Genomic DNA, 21,093 nt, shown 5'->3' with positions numbered 1-21,093 from the left:
TCGGGTCTTTTCCCATGTAAGATTGAGATTGTCTTGGCAACGTTTCAGCAAGATCTCACTTGCCATCTTCAGTCTTTGGGCTTAAAATGCGAACGGAGCTGCCGTCTTTCTGTAAATTTTTGGTGGGAGGGGATGGGGTGCTGGCTTTGTTTCAGCAAGTGGAATGATTGGTTGTGTGGTTGTATCATGATTGGTAGATTGGTGTTGATTGGTGCTGGCTGTGTGTGCATTGTTGTTTGTATTGTAACGGCCTGGGTGGTGTGTGGTGTTCGTTTGTTGACTAGGGCTGGTTTCCAGATGTTTGGTAGGCGGGAGGTATCATCACGTTTATTCATGTTGTGGGGGTATTTCTCTATTTTGATGGCTTCCATAATTATTCTCTTGTTGAGGTGTTCTGTTTTGGAGATTAACCTGGCTCCTTCAAAATTGATTTCATGTCCTGTAGCTTTAAGATGCTGGAAAAGGGAGGAAGTTTTTTCTTTTTTTCTTACTGCATTCTTGTGTTCTGTGATGCGTGCATTTATTCTCCTGTACCATGCAAAATCTGCCAGGCAACATATATAGGACAGACAAACAGGAGAATATGGGAGGGAGCTCACTACTCCCTCTTTCCGTCAATCGGCTCATCACCTGGTTCGAATCCCAGTAAGGGTATGGCTAACTGATGAGACTAGTATAGATCTATTTCAAGCTATTTAGCTCTCATCAGCTAGCCATATATATATTTGATTTAAATATGATTTGATATGAATTCTAGGTGGTGACTGTTGTAGGGATGCACGGATGTTTTTGGAACCAATTGACACACTTTCTACAATTTGTCATGGAAGATGGTTTTGTGGGGGTTTTGTGTGTGTGTGTGTGTGTGTGTGTGTGTGTGTTGTCTGTTTGTGTTTATTCAAAAATAAAAAGAAAAAGTTTGTAGGCTTCATGGTTGTGGAGTTTCATGATGAGTGAGTGGTATTTGGCTTTTATATATGTATAGATAGTGAGCAAAAGTGAATAAATACTAGTAGCCTCCAGAAATAGTGATTAAAACATCCAAGAAAAGGATGTATAACTTTTCACTGTAGTCCCTTTTGGGAGAGGGGGCGGTCTAGAAGCATGAATAATAAAATAAATAAATATTTGAAGAACTATAGAAAAGTGAAAATTTTTTTTTCCAAAGTATCATCCCTATTCTACTTCTTCAAGTATTTTCAAAGCAATCTGTCCATTATTAGGTGATCCAAAAGAGAGAAAGATGTTGGCCAGCTATGCAAAGTAAAAAAAATGCCAGCTTGCCAATGTTTCAAAGGTAATTACATACCTTACAAATCACTGAAATCAATCTATTATCCAAAGGTTCTCAGCTGAAGGAACTAGGAATGGAGAACCAACCCCTATAATTACTCCTAGAGACACATGAGGGCACAAAGGGGTTGCTCCGTGAGGTTTATTTCCACAGATTCTCTTCCTCCTGTTTTATCTGCCAGCACTTCTCTTTGACTGAAATATCAAACATTCTGTGCAGGAGGAAAGAGGGATTGAAAACAATCCACATAAATATGACTCGAGCCACATGGAGGCGGTAAAGAATGAGGCTGACTTTGTGAGATTCGTTTCCACAGACTCTCTTCCTCCTGTTTTATCTGCAGGACCTTCTCTTTGACTGATAGACTCAAACATTTTCTCCATAACAATAGAGTGGAGATGCTGTTCCTTCTTTTGTTCTTGGTGCACAGAGTAGCTACTCTAAGATGCCCTGCAAGTGATGCTTTCCCTGTTCCACATGAGTGGTTCCAGCATGGGGACCTCATCATTGGTGGGATGGCATCTCAAATTTTTTACCAGTTTTATGACATTGAATTGAAGGACCATCCTTCTCTAAAGCCTTATCCCTTTCCAATGTAATATTTTTTTCTCTCTCTCCTTCAGATGTGTTCTCCAATTTTACCGAACTCCCCCAATTTTTCTTATATGACTAAAAGCTGTATGAGCATAATGCAGATTTTGTATCTATTATAATGTAACATCTTTGTCTTTTGAGTGTATCTGGTTGTGGGCGAATAAATATTTTCTTTAAGTGAATGTCTTTTACAAGAAAATAAACTCTTAAAGTCTTTTTCACTCATACATGAAATGTTCAACAAAAGAAGTTTTTTGAAGAACATTCGGTGAGCTGAACTTATTATTGTTATTTCAAAAAAAGATCTGCATTATGACTTATTGCAAAATATGCAAACCCCTAAATAAATGATGTTTGCTGTTCTATGCTAAGCTGAAAGAAAATATAAAAGTAGTACCTTGGGGAAAAAAAGTTGACTATATTCTTTGCTGTAGTGCTTCTTTATTGTGATGCATGGAAATAGACAGAAAGGCTCTGTCAATTAATGCCGTATTTTATTATGTGCAATTCTCATCCTCCTATTTCCATCAGAGACAGAAGCATTTATTATTCATTTGGAAATGATACCAAATTTATTTTATTTATTTTTTATTTTATTTGTCAAACATGTACGAGATAACAGGTATAAGTGTAAACATGGAGATGAACGAAGGAAATGGGTACGAATAAATGGAGACAGTGGGACAGGGATGGTAGATACACTGGTGCGCTTATGAATGCCCCCTTATAGACCTCTTACGAAAGGGGTGAGATCCACGGTAGACAGTTAAGGTTAAAGTTATGGGGGTTTGAAGATGTAACAACAGAGTCGAGTAGTGCATTCCGGGCATTGACCACTCTGTTGCTGAAGTCGTATTTTCTGCAATCGAGTTTGGAGCGGTTTACCTTGAGTTTGTATCTATTGTTTCCCTGTGTATTATTGTGGTTGAAGCTGAAGTAGTCATTGACAGGTAGCACATTGTAGCAGACAATTTTGTGTGGTGTGCTTAGGTCAGACCGTAGGCGGCATAGCAGATTACGTTATAATTATAACAATGTTTAAATGTATTAACCAATAGGATTTTTTAAAACCTTATTGGCAGTGTAGTCACCAAATTCTATCAACATGTCCTTGCCTTGGCCTTTGCTGTGAAGGAGATTAATGAGGACTCCCAGATCTTGCCTAACATCACTCTCGGGTTCCACATCTGTGACAGTTACTACAACTCCAGGATGACCTATCGCACCACTCTGGACCTCCTTTTCAAATCTAAGGGATTCTTTCCTAACTACAAATGTGATAGTCAGAAGAATCTCATGGCCATCATTGGAGGATTAGATGCCTCTACTTCTTCCTATATGGCAGAAAGTATAAATCTCTTCAAGATTCCACAGGTAATTTGGGGAGAGCAGTAAGATATACATTGGTCTTCTTTTATAATGAAGGTTAGACATCATTCAGTTTTCATATTTTTCCCTTCGTTGTCATGAATAGTGACTCTCTCTCTCTTTGTTTTGTGTGTTCAACCTATGCTTAGAACCCATTAACGTTCATTCAGTTTCCATATTTTGTTTCCTTCTTATGAATAATAACTGCCTTTTATTTGTTCAGTTAACCTATGGCTCCTTTGCCCAAGAAGAGTTCCAGGCTACCAAATTATCTTCCCTTCATTGCATGGTGCCAAAAGAGGACCATCAGTACATCGGAGTTATCCAACTTCTTCTCCATTTTGGATGGAGGTGGATTGGCGTCTTTACATTTGACGAGAACAAGGGAGAACATTTCTTGCAGAAAATGCACCTGCTGCTTTCCCAAAATGGGATCTGTTTAGCCTTCACACAAAAGATTCCACAGCAAGCCCCTCTGGAAGATCTCTTTGATCAAATCTCGATCATTTCTCATAAACTGGCAGATCAGAAAGCCAGTGTCTTTCTTGTCTATGGAGAATCATTCACAATTCCGTGGCTTAGAACGGTTGTGTTTCTACATGATCACGGAAACAGAGAGATTGCGTCGTTTGGAAAGGTTTGGATCCTGATGTTCCCGATTGATTTCATATTGACAGGATTTCAAAAGGCTTGGGATGTCCAGTTGTACCATGGGGCTCTTTCCTTTACAGTGCACTCACGAGAGGTCCCTGGATTCAAAGAATTACTTCAAGTCATCAAGCCTTCGACCCACAAAGATGGATTCCTTCAAGAGGTTTGGGAGCAATTGTTCGACTGCTCACTTTCAAATAAAGACTCACCCTCAATGTCTGATGAAAACTGCAGTGGAGAAGAGAAGTTGGAGAATCTCCCTGCACCGCTGTTTGAGTTGCAGATGACTGGCCAAAGCTACAGTATCTACAATGCTGTTTATGCAGTGGCACATTCTTTGCACGAGGCTGCGAGATCAAGAGCCCCACACAGAGGAAGTCAAAGGTTTGAATTTTCAAATCTACAGCCTTGGCAGGTAATGTATGTCTGCCACACCTATATTTTTTCTTTCAGTGAATAGCCTTTCTCGTCATAGTCTAATATGGCTGGTTTGCCATGATACACCTGTGTTGTGCATCTTATTCAAATATAGTTTAACTCTTAATTTCAGTTATGGTTCAAACAAAAGCCTATATATCCTCCATAATAGCACTATTAACATTTTATTTATGTATTGGAAAATATTAATGTAGATTAGATTAGATTAAATTAGATCAGACCAGATCGGATAGACGGATAGATTATGAATGGATGGATGCATGGATGCATGGATGGACAGAATGAAGGATAAGGGGGACATAATACTTTCACTCTATATAAGGATCTTGGAGTCCTAGTGGACAACCATTTAAATAGGAGCCAGCCCTGTGCAACAGCTGCCAAAAAAGCCAACACAGTTCTAGGCTACATAAACAGAGGGATAGAATCAAGATTAAATTAGATCAGATCAAATAGATAAATAGATTATGGATAGATGGATGGACGTAATGACTGATGAATGGGGACAGAATACTTTTGCTCTATATAAGCCTATCAAAGCTCTCTTGAATCTCAGAAACTAAAAGCTGGTTAAAGGCAATTTGTCATATCCTTCTCTAGGTATCAAAAATAACTTTGTACCAATGAAGGAGGATATGTGAAGAACAAGATTATGAATGGTGTAGGTTTGATTCATTGTTTAAATAGTGAGAATAAATCATATTTGAAATCAATTTTATTCATTTCGCTTTTATTGAATGAATTTTTCCCCTATATTTCCTTAAAATCATTAATAAGGGAAAGATTCCCCTCATACTTATGTGCTAGTCGTTCCCGACTCTAGGGGGCGGTGCTCATCTCTGTTTCAAAGCTGAAGAGCCAGCGTTGTCCAAAGACATGACTAAATGCAGAAGGTGCACAGAACACTGCTACCTTCCCACCAAAGGTGGTCCCTATTTTCCTACTTGCATTTTGCATGGTTTTGAACTGCTAGGTTGGCAGAATCTGGGAAAAGAAATGGGAGTTCACTCCATTACACGGTGCTAGGGATTCAAACCACCAAACTACTGATCTTTCTGATCAATAAGCTCAGCATCTTATCCACTGAGCCACCGCGTCCATCTTAAAATCATTAATAGAGAAGACCTAAACAGAACATATAATATAGACTATCAATTTTCTCAGTGTCGTTATATGAGCAATACTATACGAATGGGAAGGATGAGTGAAGGAAACCTGAATATGATGATCTCTTCTGCATTATATTGCTCTCAACACCTACTCTCTTTCATTCCCTTTCAAGTAGCTCCATTCATTTCTTCAAGGCATTTCTTTTAACAATTCAGCTGGGGAGAGACTGTTCCTGAATGAGAAAGGGGAAGCAACAGGAGGATTCGACATCACCAACTTTATTACTTTTCCAAACAGATCCTTTCAGAGAGTTAGAGTTGGAAAGGTAGATCCCAGTGCTCCAGAAGGCAAAGAATTATTTATTGATGGAGATATGATTGCCTGGCACTTTGCTTTTAACCAGGTAGGGACACATTTAATGGAATAGATTGTGATCCATTATGATCAAACGAAGAAGCCTTTGTCCATAGAGCCATATTGAACATAATCTCTGCATAAATCTATAGAGTTTATAAATCTAATTTCTGTTTTCTGAAAGAAGCAAGGTATTTTCTGAACAAATACTCTCTCTATATACAAAATTGACATTACAGTCAGAAAACATTTCATAGTTGGGTTGCAATTATTAATTGAAAAGACGTTGACTCTATATACAGTTATAAATCAAGTTTAATAAAATTTAGTAACCCCTTGAGAAGTCAAATATTGCTTCCTGCCATAATGAATTCGAAAAATCTAAAAATCTCCCTTTTCAAAACCTTTCATGTTTATGACCAGGTACTTCCAATTTCTCTATGTAATGACCGTTGCTCCTCTGGATATTGGAAGAAAGGGACGGAAGGAAAACAATTCTGTTGCTACGATTGTGTACCATGTCCAGAAGGGAAGATTTCAAATCAAAATGGTACGTGAGACATTTCATCAGTTTTTGGTCGATAGATTGAAGCAAATTGTAGTGCAAGTTTTTTGGATACATATAATTAACGGTTTCACAAATTCTTCAGGCTGAATATACATTTCTGCACATGTGGATTAAAGTCTGTTTTGCAGGAATCAAAGTTTGCCCATAAGATTCTAACAGGCAGTCTTTCCAAATACAGACCCAAATTATGTATCCATTGAGTGATATATTTTCTGTAATCAAAGGATCTCTTTATCTAATTATTTATTCTTCACATGTTCAACCTCATTTTTTTCCTAAGATAGTTCACTAAGTTAAAAAAAAACATTTTTTGAGGGGAATGAAATATTAACGGATGCACTGGCTCAGTGGCTAAGACGCTGAGCTTGTCAATCAGAAAGATCAGCAGTTCAGCAGTTCGAATCCCTAGTGCCACGTAACAGAGTGAGCTCCCATTACTTGTCCCAGCTTCTGCCAACCTAGCAGTTCGAAAACATGTAAAAATGCAAGTAGAAAAATAGGAACCACTTTTGGTAGGAAGGTAACAGCGTTCCGTGCACCTTTGGTGTTTAATCATGCCAGCCACATGACCACAGAGATATCTTTGGACAGCGCTGGCTCTTCGGCTTTGAAACAGAGATCAGTACCTCCCGCTAGAGTTGGGAATGATCAGCACATATGTGTGAGGGGAACCTTTACCTTTAAGGATATATTAAGCATTTTAAAAGCATTATTTCCTGGTATCCCCTATCTTGTGATGTCATCTTGATAACTTGTGATCACTGTCTAATCCCTGTAAGCCCAGCTAAATAATGTCCGACCTATTAAATATTTGAGTGGGGGATCATAAACTAATTTGTACAGTAACTTGAGAATTAGAAAAAACTGTGCTGGAAATAGAATAGAGTAAAGAACATTAATCTTAGAAGAAACCCTCACATGCATTTATCATTTTAATCTATGGGCATTGATTCAATTCAAAAACTTCTTTATCTGACAAATTCTTAACTTTTCTTCCAGATATGGATGACTGTTTTGAATGTTCACAAGATCATTATCCAAATAAAGAAAAGAAAGGATGTATCCTGAAACCGCTGGTCTTCTTAACTTTTGAAGAAACTTTAGGAATTGGTTTAACCTCAGCTGCTCTTTGTTTCTTCTTCTTGACCTCTTGGGTGCTTGGAACATTCATTAAGTACCGAGATACTCCCATTGTCAAAGCCAACAACCGGTCCCTCACCTACACCCTTCTTGTCTCTCTTCTGCTCTGTTTTCTCTCCTCTTTGTTCTTCCTCAGCCAACCTGGGAAAGTGACCTGCCTTCTCCGACAACCAACTTTTGGCATCACCTTCTCAGTGGCCATTTCTAGTGTACTGGCCAAAACCATCACCGTGGTTGTTGCTTTCATGGCCACTAAACCAGGATCTAAGATGAGGAGATGGGTGGGGAAAAGATTGCCTTTTTCTATTGTCCTCTCATGCTCTCTCTTGCAAGTATTGATGTGTATCCTTTGGTTGTTGACATCTCCTCCATTCCCTGAGTTGAACATGCACTCAGTGCCCCAAGAAATGATTTTACAATGCAACGAGGGATCAGCTTTCTTCTTCTACTGTGTCCTTGGCTACATGGGTATCTTGGCCATTGCTAGCTTCATTGTGGCTTTCCTTGCCCGTAAATTACCTGACAGCTTTAACGAAGCCAAGTTCATCACCTTCAGCATGTTGGCCTTCTGCAGTGTGTGGATCTCCTTCTTTCCAGCCTATCTGAGCACAAAAGGAAAAGCCATGGTAGCTGTGGAGGTCTTCTCCATCTTGGCCTCCAGCACTGCCTTACTGGGATGCATATTCCTGCCCAAATGCTTCATCATTGTTTTCAGGCCTCAGCTAAACAACAGGGAGCAACTCATAAAGACAAAATAGTACCATGTATGAACTCTCTTGCTAAAAAAAATGCTGACATAAAAGATTAAGGACCTTTTGCCTAGGAACCATATAGTTTGATTTTTGCCAAAGAAGGATTTATGGATAATAATAATAATAATAATAATAATAATAATAATAATAATAATAATAATATAATATTTGGTTAATCTTTGGTGAGATTCACAGCCTTTGGGGCTGGTTGGTAGCTCAACAGCTCGAGTCCTAACCAAGGACCTAGGAACTGTTAAGGTAACATCGGGGCATATAAGTTGTTCCAAGTAGGGTGGTTTTTGTAGAATCAAAATGTCCAAGTCTGACAAATTTAGAATTTCCAAATAGCGAGGTAGCCCTTTAGGTATTGCTCGAAGGGCTCCAATTACAATCGGGATGACACATGATTTCTTTTTCCACAGTCCCTCAACTTCAATTTGCAAGTCTCGGTACCTTATGATTTTTTCTTGCTGTTTATCTTCAATTTGCACATCACCAGGTATTGCAATGTCAATGAACCAAACTTTTTTTCTTTTCAACTATTGTTATGTCAGGTGTGTTGCAGGCCAAGTGCCTGTCACTCTGAATTCTGAAGTCCCACAAGATCTTGCCTTTCTCATTCTCTAAAACCTCCTCAACCTGATGTTCCCAGTGGTTTTTGCTGTACTCAAATCCAAACCTCTGGCACAATTTCCAATGAATAATCTTAGCAACACAGTCATGGTGTTGTAGGTTGTCAATTTGTCAAACAAAACAAAACAGGCTAACAAGTCTGTCCGGCAGGGAGAAGAATAGTTATCTGCCACATCTATTCATCTCTGCTCCCTGCCTTTCATCCCCAGAGATAGGCTGGGGCTTCGCTAGCAGCAGTGGCTCTTCCGGCCCAGCGATCAGCCCATAGATTTCCACTGGTCTCCTCTCCTCTGCCTTCTGATCATCTGTGCATCAGGCACTGGACCCATCTCTTCCTACTCTTCCTCATCAGCCACCTCCAGACCTGTGGACTGTTGACTCTCCATCTGAGGGCTGATGGGCGGCCCAGGCTCCACATCTCTCTCTCTCTCTCTCTCTCTCTCTCTCTCTCTCTGTGTCTCTGTGTCTCTGTCTCTCTGTGTCTCTGTCTCTCTGTCTCTCTCTCTGTCTCTCTGTCTCTCTCTCTCTCTCTCTCTCTCTCTCTCTGTCTCTCTGTCTCTGTCTCTGTCTCTCTCTCTGTCTCTCTGTCTCTGTCTCTACCAGCTCCATTCCTTCTTCCCCCTCGGAGCTCTCAGGTTGCCTTGATGCTGACCCTGACCTCCTACACCTCCTCGTTCTCTGATTTGGCTGCTGGAGGGTCTGGCAGTCAACAGACCAAAATATTGCCACTACAACACTGAAACTCACAGTCTTCTTATATGATCTTATGGTGAACTGAACCTGGTAGAGGATACTGTAATATTTCTTCATTCTCATTTGTGGGAGGAATTCTCATTTAACTGGATTGGAAATACAATTAACTTTTTTCAAAAAGAATTCAGAAGGACAAGAGGATGAGGATTTGTAAGGTGACTTGAAACAAGCGAAGTCATGATGTTGAAATAGCTCCCTATATCCTGCCCAAGAGGAAGCTAAAATTAGGGGGCTGTGCTGCTCTTATTGGAGACAGAAGTTAGAAGACAGGGTGAACCTCACCTACTTTATTTTTTGGCAGTTTGTTCCCTAAGATAGCCTACACTGAGCAAAAGTGAATAAATACCAGTAAAAAAAAATAGGCCCTCCAGAAGTAGGGATTAAATTATTCAGCAAAGCAATGTGTTTTTGTTCAAGAAAACTTTCTTTATTTAACATGTAGATGGCCTACTCTCAACATTGAAGTTTTTAGAAAATTGGTAACCGGCAGCAATTGATATTCTTTATTATGGAAATGTTGAAATATAGAAGGCAATACTATATCTCTGCACAGTTTAGCTTAAGAATTTCCGGCATCCTGGACACCCAATGTCATATTACATATCAGTCTAGATACATAAGAAGAGCAGTTGAATCGTTTTCATTACTTTGTCAAATATGTACACGGTAGGAGGTATAAATATAAACATGGATATGAATGAAAGAAATGAATACAAATAAATGGGGTCAGTAGGGCAGGGATGGTAGGCACATTGAGGCACTTATGCATGCCCCCTTTACGGACCTCCTAGGAATGGGTTGAGGTGCACGGTTGACAGTTCAAGGTTGAAGCTGTGGAGGTTTGAGGATGTAACAATATAATCAGGTAGAGCATTCCAGGCATTGACCACTCTGTGGCTGACGTCATATTTTCTGCAATCAAGTTTGGAGCAGTTTACCTTGAGTTTGTATCTATTGTTTGCCCGTGAATTATTGAGGTTGAAGCTGAAGTAGTCATTGACAGGTAAGATGTTGTAGCAGACAATTTTGTGTACAAAGCTTAGGTCAGACAGTTCCAGATTGTCCAAGCCCAAAATTTCAATTCTGGTGGCAGAAGGAATTCTATTGTGAATAGAGGAGTGGAGTATTCTTCTCGTGAAGGACCTCTGGACCTGCTCAATCGTATTAATGTCCGATGTACAGTGTGGATTCCAGGCAGATGAGCTGTATTCGAAAATTGGTCTGGCAAAGGTTTTGTATGCCCTAGTTAGCAATGCAAGGTTATCAGAGAAGAAGCTTCCCAAAATTCTGTTAACAACTCTTAATTCCTTTTTGGAAATGCTGTTACAGTGGGTTCAGGGGCTTAGATCATTAGATATGAGCGCTTCAAGGTCCTTGACAGATCGTCTATGAGGTCATTTCCATTGTGAAATTTTGCTTTATGTTTGTAACTAATCATATATATATATATATATATATATATATATATATATATATATATATATATATATATGTGTGTGTGTGTGTGTGTGTGTGTGTGTGTGTGTGTGTGTGTGTGTGTGTGTGTTGTATTTGTACTGATAAATAAATAAAGGGAGACTAGTATAGATCTATTTCGAGCTAATTAGCTCTGATCAGCTAGCCATACCCTTACTGGGATTTGAACCTGGGATGTGTTATATATTAGGCAGGAGTATTAGCCACTAAGCCACGGGGTCTTTTCCTTATCAGGAAAAATATGTAACACAAATACACACACACACACACACACACACATATGTGTGTGTGTGTGTGTGTGTGTGTTGTATTTGTGCTGATAAATAAATAAAGGGAGACTAGTATGGATCCATTTCAAGCTGTTTAGCTCTCATCAGCTAGCCATACCCTTACTGGGATTTGAACCTGGGATGTGTTACATACAGTGGCGTAGCGTGGAGGGTGCAGGGGGGGCCGGCCGCACCGGGCGCAACATCTGGGGGGGGCGCCCTGACTCGCCCCGCGCCGCCCTTTGCTGGACTGTGGCCGCCTCTTTCCGCCCCCGGCTCGGCCCGCGAACTAAGCTCCCTGGCCCCGGCCCGCCCAGGCCCCTCCTGCGCACTGCCTACCTCCCAGCGGAGCCACCAAGACCCGCCGCGCCGCCCCCGCGGGAGCCGAAGGAGAGCGGCGCTGCGCTCCGTCTGCCCGCCGCTGCAACGCCACCGTGTCCTCCCGCTCCGCCTGGAGTGCCCCGGGGAGCCGGTGCCTTCCCAAAGCCCCCGGTGTGCCTCCCACCCTCGCGGCACCTGCTTCCCTTCAGTCAAGCCTTTTCCCGCTGCCCTGTTGAGCTCCTCCTCGGGAGGAAGGCAGGAGGCCAGCATGGAGAGCCTCACTTGACTGATGCCGACCCAGGGGCAGCTGCAATTGGGCCGCCCTCGGGTTAGGGGGCGCAAATTACTTGCCCCGGGTGCTGACAACCCACGCTACGCCACTGGTTACATATTAGGCAGACTTGCTAGCCACTACACCACCGGTTCTCCTCCTTTATCAGCTAAGCCAGGGAAATAAGTATGTGTTTGTGTTACAACCCCTGGGATGCCCAAATATGGGAGGGAGCTCACTACTCCCCCTTTCTGTCCTTCGGCTCATCACAGAAAACCATGCAGGCAGAAACCCATATTTTTATTTTTAATGTTGCCTTTTTATATTTGTGTTGTATTTGTGCTGATAAATAAATAAAGGGAGACTAGTATGGATCCATTTCAAGCTGTTTAGCTCTCATCAGCTAGCCATACCCTTACTGGGATTTGAACCTGGGATGTGTTACATATTAGGCAGACTTGCTAGCCACTACACCACCGGTTCTCCTCCTTTATCAGCTAAGCCAGGGAAATAAGTATGTGTTTGTGTTACAACCCCTGGTATGCCCAAATATGGGAGGGAGCTCACTCCTCCCTCACAAACACATACTTATTTGGGCATACCAGGGGTTGTAACTATTTCTCCAATTCACAGAAGAGGTAAATAATCAGTCAAATATTGGGTCACCCAAAAGAGAGAAATATGTTGATCAGATGCAAAAGAAAAATTACCAGGTTGTTCCAAAAGTAATTATATCCCTTGTAAATAATTGAAATCAATCTATCCTTGCAGTCCAAAATATCAAAGGTTCTCTGTGCAAATGGGAATACAAAACGAGAAACAGTCCATATAAATACTTCCAGAGCCACCTGGGGGCATGAGGTTCATTTCCACAGATTCTCTTCTTCCTGTCTTATCAGTCAGAACTTCGTTTTGAATGATACACCAAGACATTTTATCCGTAACAATAAAGTGAAGATGTACCTTCTGATGTTCTTGGTGCCCTTAGTTGCTACTCTCAGATGCCCTGCAAGTGATGCTTTCCCCTTTCCACATGAATGGTTCCAGCATGGGGACCTCATCATTGGTGGGATGGTGTCTCATTTTTTTTATAATTTTATTGAAATTGAATTTAAGGACCATCCTTCTCTAAAACCGTATCGCTTACCAGAGTAAGAATTCTTTTCTTCAGATGTATTCTCCAATTTCAACCAGCTCCCTTGAAATTTCTCATATGAGTAAAAGCCGTTTCAGCATAAGATAGATTTTGGATGTAATCTAAGCATTCTTTAAGGGATGTGGTGGCTCAGTGGCTAAGATGCTCAGCTTGTTGATCAGAAAGGTTGGCACTTTGAATCCCTAGCACCATGTAATGGAGTGTGTTCCCATTACTTGTCCCAGCTTCTGCCAACCTAGCAGTTCGAAAGCATGTAAAAATGCAAGTAGAAAAATAGGGACCATCTTTAATGGGAAGATAACAGGGTTCCTTCAGTATTTAGTCAGGCTGGTCACATATTCCAACAGTAGAGGGGAACCATTACCTTTACCTAAGCCTTCTTTGTCTTTTGAGTGTATCTGTTTATGGGGAAGGAAACATTTTTTTACATTGAATTAAACTCTTTCTCATGAAAATACACGAAAGTCTTCAAGACTTTCTCACTCGTACATTACATGTTTTCCGAAAGACTTATTGAGGATTTTTGAAGAATGTTTAATGAGCTGAAATTAATTTTTAAAGAAAAAGATCTGTAAGCAATAATTGATTGATAATTGCTGAACATTTTCATATTTTGTATTGTGCTAATCTTGTAGAAAAAGATAGCTTAGAAAAGAAACACTCTTTTTTGCTATAGTGCTTGTTTATTGCAAACCATGGAAATACATAGAAACACTCCGTAAAATTATTACAGTACTTGAGTATTTGGTAGTTATCATCTTCCTATTTCCACCAGAGATGAAAATCCTTGTTATATATTTAGAAATGATGCCACATTATAACGTTTTTAAAATGACTTCTTCAATGGGGGGATTTAACTATTGGCAGTGTCATAACAAAATTTTATCAAAATGTCCTTGCCTTGGCCTTCGCTGTGAAGGAGATCAATGAGGACTCCCAGATCTTACCTAACATCACTCTTGGATTCCACATCTGTGACAGTTACTACAATTCCAGGATGACCTATCGCACCACTCTGGACCTCCTTTTCAAATCCCAGGAATTTGTCCCTAACTACAAATGTGATAGCCAGAAGAATCTCATGGCTATCATTGGAGGGTTAGATGCCGCTTCTTCTTTCTCTATGGCAGAAAGCATCAATCTCTTCAAGATTCCACAGGTAATTTGAGGAGAGTGGTAAGAGAGAAACTTGTCTTCTTTTGTAATGAACATTAACAAAACAAATAGAGTCAGAAAATAAGAGAGTAATAGAGTGGGAAGGGATCATGAAGAATGGTTGCAGGAACTGGGCATGGCTAGTCGAGTGAAGAGAAGGACCAGGGGAAACACGAAAGCAGTGTTCCATAATTTGAGGGGCTGCCATAGAGAGGAGAGGGTCAAGCTATTTTCCAAGGTACCTGAAGGCCAGACAGGGAATAATGGCCGGAAACTGATCAAGGAGAGATTCAACCTGGAAATAAGGAAATTTTTTCTGACAATGAGAACAATCAACTAATGGAATAGAAGTTGCCTTTAGAGGTTGTGGGAGCTTCATCACTGGAGGCTTTCAAGAAGAGATTGGACTGTCATTTGTCAGAAATGGTGTAGGGTCCTGCTTGGGTGGGGAGTTAGACTAGATAATCTACAAGGTCCCTTCCAACTCTGTTAATCTAATCTAAATCTAATCTAATCTAGTCCAACCCAGTTGCACAAACAGGAATTAGAACCCATTAGAGTTCATTCAGTTTCCATATTTTTTTCCTTCTTATGAATAATGACTGCCTCTTATTTGTTCAGTTAACCTATGGCTCCTTTGCCCAAGAAGAGTTCCAGGCTACCAAATTATCTTCCCTTTATTGCATGGTGCCAAAAGAGGACCGTCAGTACATCGGAGTTATCCGACTTCTTCTCCATTTTGGATGGAGGTGGATTGGCGTCTTCACTTTTGATAAGAACCAGGCAGAACATTTCTTGCAGAAAATGCATCCGCTGCTTTCCCAAAACGGGATCTGTTTGGCTTTCGCACAAAAGATTCCCCAGCAAGCCCCCTTTGATGAACTTTCAGAACTCTTTGATCTAATCTCGATTATTTCTAATAAACTGGTAGATCAGAAAGCCAATGTTTTTCTTGTCTACGGCGAATCACTCACAATTGTATGGCTCAGACATGTTATGTTTCTACGTGATTATGAAAATAAAGAGATTGCATCATTTAGAAAGGTTTGGATCCTGATGTTCCCGATTGATTTCATATTGACAGGAGCCCAAAGGGCTTGGGATGTCCAGTTGTACCATGGGTCTCTTTCCTTTACCGTGCACTCACGAGAAGTTGGTGGCTTCAAAGAATTTCTTCAAGTCATCAAGCCTTCAACCCACAAAGATGGATTTCTTCAAGAAGTTTGGGAGCACTTGTTCGACTGTTCAGTTTCGAATAAAGACTCACCTTCAATGTCCGATGAAAGTTGCAGTGGAGAAGAGAAGTTGGAGAATCTGCCTACTCCTCTGTTTGAGTTGCAGATGACTGGCCAAAGCTACAATATCTACAATGCTGTTTATGCAGTGGCACATTCTTTGATTGAGGCTGTGAGGTCAAGAGCCCCACAGAGAAGAAGTGAAAGGTTTGAATTTTCACATCTACAGCCTTGGCAGGTAAGGGCTGTCTGCCACACCTATTTTTTTCTTTCAGTGAATAGCCTTTCTCATCATAGTCTAATGTAAGGATACCGCTGGCGGGCCTCCCATGAAACCATCCGAATCAGAGAATACACACACAGGAGTTTTTTCGGGATGGGAGTGCCCAGATCTAACTCCGAACGTCCCTTTTATTGGTTATCGAAAGTGGGTGGATACAAAAGATAAACAAGGGAACAACGTAGGGAAAATACATTTCCATATATATACCTTACACATGAATATATCATTGGTTACATGGTCAGAGATATCGTGGCCAGGGATGGAATGTTATCAAAGAAAAACTCCCTTCGCCCTTGTACATGTTTCAGCTGAAGTGTCAGCCTAGAGGCGCCAAATTAATCAAAGATGCCAACAGCCTAATATGGATTGTTTGCCTACAAGCTTCAACTGTGTTGTACATCTTATTCAAATATAGTTTAACTCTTAATTTCAGCTACGGTTCAAAGAAAAGCTTATATTTTGGGGAAAAAAAACACCCTCCATAATAGCATAACTATTACCATTTTATTTATGTATTGGAATATATTGATGTAGATTAGATTAAATTAGATCAGATCAGGTAGATAGATAGATTATGAATGGATTGATGGATGGAATGATGGATGAGGGGGGACATAATACTTTCACTCTATATAAGATCTTGGAGTCCTGGTGGACAACCATTGAAATATGAGCCCACCGTGTGCAGCAGCTGACAATAAAGCCATCACAGTTCTAGGCTACATAAACAGAGGGGTGGAATCAAGATCATGTGAAGTGTTAATACCATTTTATAAGGCCTTGGTAAGGCCACACTTGGAATACTGCATTCAGTTTTGGTTGCCACGATGTAAAAAAGATGCTGAGACTCTGGAAAGAGTGCAGAGAAGAGCAACAAAGATGATTAGGGGACTGGAGGCTAAAGCATATGAAGAACGGTTGCAGGAACTGGGTATGTCTAGTTTTATGAAAAGAAGGACTAAGGGAGACATGATAGCAGTCTCCCAATATCTGAGAGGCTGCCACAAAGAAGAAGGAGTCAAACTATTCTCCAAAGCACCTGAGGGTTGAACAAGAAGCAACTAATCAAGGAGAGAAGCAACTTAGAACTAAAAAGAAATTTCCTGACAGTTAGAAAAAATTAACCAATGGAAAGACTTGCCTCCAGGAGTTTTCAGTGCTCTAACACTAGAAGTTTTTAAGCAGATGTTGGATATCCATTTGTCTGAAACGATATAGGGTTTCCTGCCTAGGCAGGGGGTTGGACTAGAAGACCTCCAAGGTCCCTTCCAACTCTGCTATTATATTGTATTGTATTACATTGTATTGTATTGTATTGTATTGTATTGTATTGTATTGTATTGTATTGTATTGTATTGTATTGCATTGTATTGTTGCTCTCTAGCCCCATCTAGTGGCTGGAGGACAAATATATCCCAACAGATGATCTTTATATACTGTTGCTGCTCTCTAGTCCCATCTAGTGATCAGAGGGACAAATTAACAATTATATTGGTATAGGGTTTCCTGTCAAGGTTGGGGGTTGGACTAGAAGACCTTCAAGGTCCCTTACAACTCTATTATTCTACTCTAGTCTAAGTATATCAAAGGTCTCTTAAATCTCAGATTCTAAAAGCTGGTTAAAGGAAATCTGTCAGTCTAAAGTAGGTTTTCAAACAGCTTTGTACCAATGAAGAAGGTTATGTAAAGAACAAGATTATGAATGGTGCAGGTTTGATTCATTGTTTAAATAGTGAGAATAAATCATATTTGAAATAGATTTTATTCATTTTGCTTTTATTGATTGACAATATCTAACTTTCCTTAAAATCATTAACATTGAAGATCTGTAGAATCCCATGCAATGTAAATTATTAATGTTCTTCATGAAGTTATTTGAGCAGCAATGGGAAGAATAAGTAAATAAATTCTGAATATTATTAGTAGCTCCTTCCAACTCCCTCTCGCTTTCATTCTCTTTCAAGTAGCTCCATCCATTTCTTCAAGGCATTTCTTTTAACAATTCAGCTGGGGAGAGAGTTTTCCTGAATGAGAAAGGGGAAGCAACAGGAGGATTCGACATCACCAACATGATCACTTTTCCAAACAGATCCTTTCAGAGAGTTAGAGTTGGAAACGTGGATCCCAGTGCTCCAGAAGGCAAAGAATTATTTATCGATGGAGATATGATTGCCTGGCACTTTGCTTTTAACCAGGTAGGGACACATTTAATGGAATAGATTGTGATCCATTATGATCAAACGAAGATGCCTTTGTCCATAAGCCATATTGAACATAATCTCTGCATAAATCTATGCTATTTATAAATCTAATTTCTGTTTTTTGAAAGAAGAAAGGTGTTTTCTGAATAAATACTCTCTATATATACAAAATTTACATTACAGTAAGAAAATATTACATAGTTGGGTTGCAATTATTGATTGAAAAGATGTTGAATCTATACACATTTATAAATCAAGTTTAATAAAATTTAGTAACCCTTTGAGAAGTCAAATATTGCTTCCTGCCATAATGAATTCGAAAAATCTAAAAATCTCCCTTTTCAAAACCTTTCATGTTTATGACCAGCAACTTCCAATTTCTCTGTGTAATAACCGTTGCTCCCCTGGGTATTGGAAGAAAGGGATTGAAGGAAAACAATTCTGTTGCTACGATTGTGTACCATGTCCAGAAGGGAAGATTTCAAATCAAAATGGTACGTGAGACATTCCATCAGTTTTTGGTCGGTAGATTGAAGCAAATTGTAGTGCAAGATTTTTGGATACATATAATTAATAGTTTCACAAGTTCTTCAGCCTGAATATACATTTCTGCACATGTGGATTAAGGTCTGTTGGAATCAAAGTTTACAGGTAGTTTTTCAAATGCAGCTCCAAATTATGTATCCATTGAGTGATACATGTTCTATGATCAAAGGATCTCTAATCTACTTATTTATTTTTCACATGTTCCACCTCATTTGTATTTGCTGTTCTTTTCCCTAAGATTGTTCACTAAGTTAAAAACATTTTTGGGTGGGCAAGGATATATTAAGCAATTTTAAAAGCGTTCCTTCCTGGTATCCCCTATCCCAGCGATGGCGAACCTTTTTTGGCTCGCGTGCCACAAGTGGGGGGAGTGCGGGGGGGTCATGTGCGGGCATGCCGCACCCAAAATGCAACGTGCCCCCCTCAGTGCACATGTGCGCACAATGCCCCCCCATTTTTACATGCTTTTTTTGCCCTCCCCAGGCTCCAGGGGCTTTATAGGAGCCTGGGGAGAGTGAAAAGAGCCTCCCCCCCTGGAGGCCCTCCGGAGGCTTCAGGGAACGTCCGGAGGCTTCCCTGAAGCCTTCGGAATGCTTAAAACCACCCTCCGAGCAATCCGGGTTGCTCGGAGGGTCGTTTTCAGCGCTCCGAAGGCTTCAGGGAAGCCTCGGGACGGTCCCTGAACAAGCACGAGACGTGCGTCTCCATCGCCCAGGCTTGGAACGCCTCCGCCGTGCGGCGCCTCGGGCCCGGTGTCCTTGCGGCGCTCCACCCAGCCTCGGCGCGCTCACCAGGGCCCGGCCTTCACATCGCCGCCGCCGCCAGGACGGGCTTGGCCGAAGGGAAGTCCATCGGGCCTCCATCATTCAATTCCATCCACGCATGCCATAGGTTCGCCATCACGGCCCTATCCTATGAGGCCTTCTTCATAACTTGTGATCACTGTCTAATTCTAATCTATGTCCAGATAAACAATGTCTGAACTAATAAATATTTCAATGGGCAATTGCCAGCTAATTTGTATAGTACCTTGAGAATTAGAAGAAAAAAAAACTTTGCTGGAAATAGAGAAGTCCAAAGAACATTAGTCTTACCAGAAAACCCAACATGCATGTATCATTTGCATCTATGGGCATTGATTTAATCCAAAAAAATCTTTATGTGAAAAATTATTATTTTCTTCCAGATATGGATGACTGTTTTGAATGTTCACAAGATCATTATCCAAATAAAGAAAAGAAAGGATGTATCCTGAAACAGCTGGTCTTTCTAACTTTTGAAGAAACTTTAGGAATTGGTTTAACCTCAGCTGCTCTTTCTTTCTTCTTCTTGACCTCTTGGATACTTGGAACATTCATTAAGTACCGAGATACTCCCATTGTCAAAGCCAACAACCGGTCCCTCACCTACACCCTCCTTGTCTCTCTTCTGCTCTGTTTTCTCTCCTCTTTGCTCTTCCTCAGCCAACCTGGCAAAGTGACCTGCCTTCTCCGACAACCAACATTTGGAATAACCTTTTCAGTGGCCATTTCTAGTGTACTGGCCAAAACTATTACTGTGGTTGTTGCTTTCATGGCCACTAAACCAGGATCTCAGATGAGGAAATGGGTGGGGAAAAAATTGGCCTTTTCTATTGTCCTCTCGTGCTCTCTCTTACAATTATGGATTTGTATCCTTTGGATGTCGACATCTCCTCCTTTTCCTGAGTTGGACATGCATTCAGAGCTCCAAGAAATGATTTTACAATGCAATGAGGGGTCAGCTTTCTTCTTCTACTGTGTCTTGGGCTACATGGGTCTCTTGGCCATTGCCAGCTTTATCGTGGCTTTCCTTGCCCGTAAATTACCCGACAGCTTTAACGAAGCCAAGTTCATCACCTTCAGCATGTTGGCCTTTTGCAGTGTGTGGATCTCCTTCTTTCCAGCCTATCTGAGCACAAAAGGAAAAGCCATGGTAGCTGTGGGGGTCTTCTCCATCTTGGCCTCCAGCGCTGCTTTACTGGGATGCATATTCCTCCCAAAATGCTACATCATTGTTTTCCGCCCTGACCTCAACCACAGGGAGCAACTTATAAAAACAAAATAGTACCTCATATGATCTCTCTTGATTAAAAAAAAATGCTGACATAAAAGATTAAAGGACCGTTTGCCATTTAAGGGAATCATGTAGTTTGATTTTTGCTACAGAAGGGTATATGGGGGATTATTATTATTATTATTATTATACGATTGTATCACAGCGGCCAGTTGTTTCGCCGGATTTGGCATTGATTACTAGTCGGGCCCCACCCAGGGGCCTAGGACGTCGTAACGTATTTTCGTAATATGTGTGCGGATCCAAGCAGTGCAGCTTTTTGCATTTGACTGATGGTGATTTTGTCAATTTTTAACTGTTTTAAATGTAATTCCAGTGCTTTTGGAATAGCACCCAGTGTGCCGATTACCACTGGAATTACCACTGCTGGTTTGTGCCATAATCGTTGAATTTCAATTTTTAAGTCCTGGTATTTCGCGACTTTTTCATGT

At 40.7% G+C, this 21,093-nt stretch overlaps 2 protein-coding genes across 2 annotated transcripts; both read left to right on the top strand.

The window, feature by feature from the left end:
- Nucleotides 1–2,494: 2,494 nt before the first annotated feature.
- Nucleotides 2,495–8,275, top strand: LOC309401198 (vomeronasal type-2 receptor 26-like; the record flags this gene model as incomplete). The annotated part of the gene is made up of 4 exons (XM_081970260.1): nt 2,495–2,547; nt 2,971–3,262; nt 3,480–4,209; nt 7,377–8,275. 4 exons carry the CDS (start codon nt 2,495–2,497, stop codon nt 8,273–8,275), a joined length of 1,974 nt encoding a protein of 657 aa, XP_081826386.1.
- A 5,870-nt stretch (nt 8,276–14,145) lies between these two features.
- Nucleotides 14,146–20,653, top strand: LOC309401197 (vomeronasal type-2 receptor 26-like; the record flags this gene model as incomplete). Its single annotated transcript, XM_081970259.1, has 4 exons — nt 14,146–14,307; nt 14,925–15,776; nt 18,441–18,516; nt 19,755–20,653. 4 exons carry the CDS (start codon nt 14,146–14,148, stop codon nt 20,651–20,653), a joined length of 1,989 nt encoding a protein of 662 aa, XP_081826385.1.
- Between the last annotated feature and the right edge of the window lie 440 nt (nt 20,654–21,093).

The sequence above is a fragment of the Natrix helvetica genome (assembly GCF_964273705.1).
Source record: "Natrix helvetica genome assembly, chromosome: Z".
Lineage (NCBI taxonomy): Eukaryota > Metazoa > Chordata > Lepidosauria > Squamata > Natricidae > Natrix > Natrix helvetica.
The sequence above is the reverse complement of the archived record's forward strand: the minus strand, read 5'-3'. Positions and strand labels throughout refer to the sequence as shown.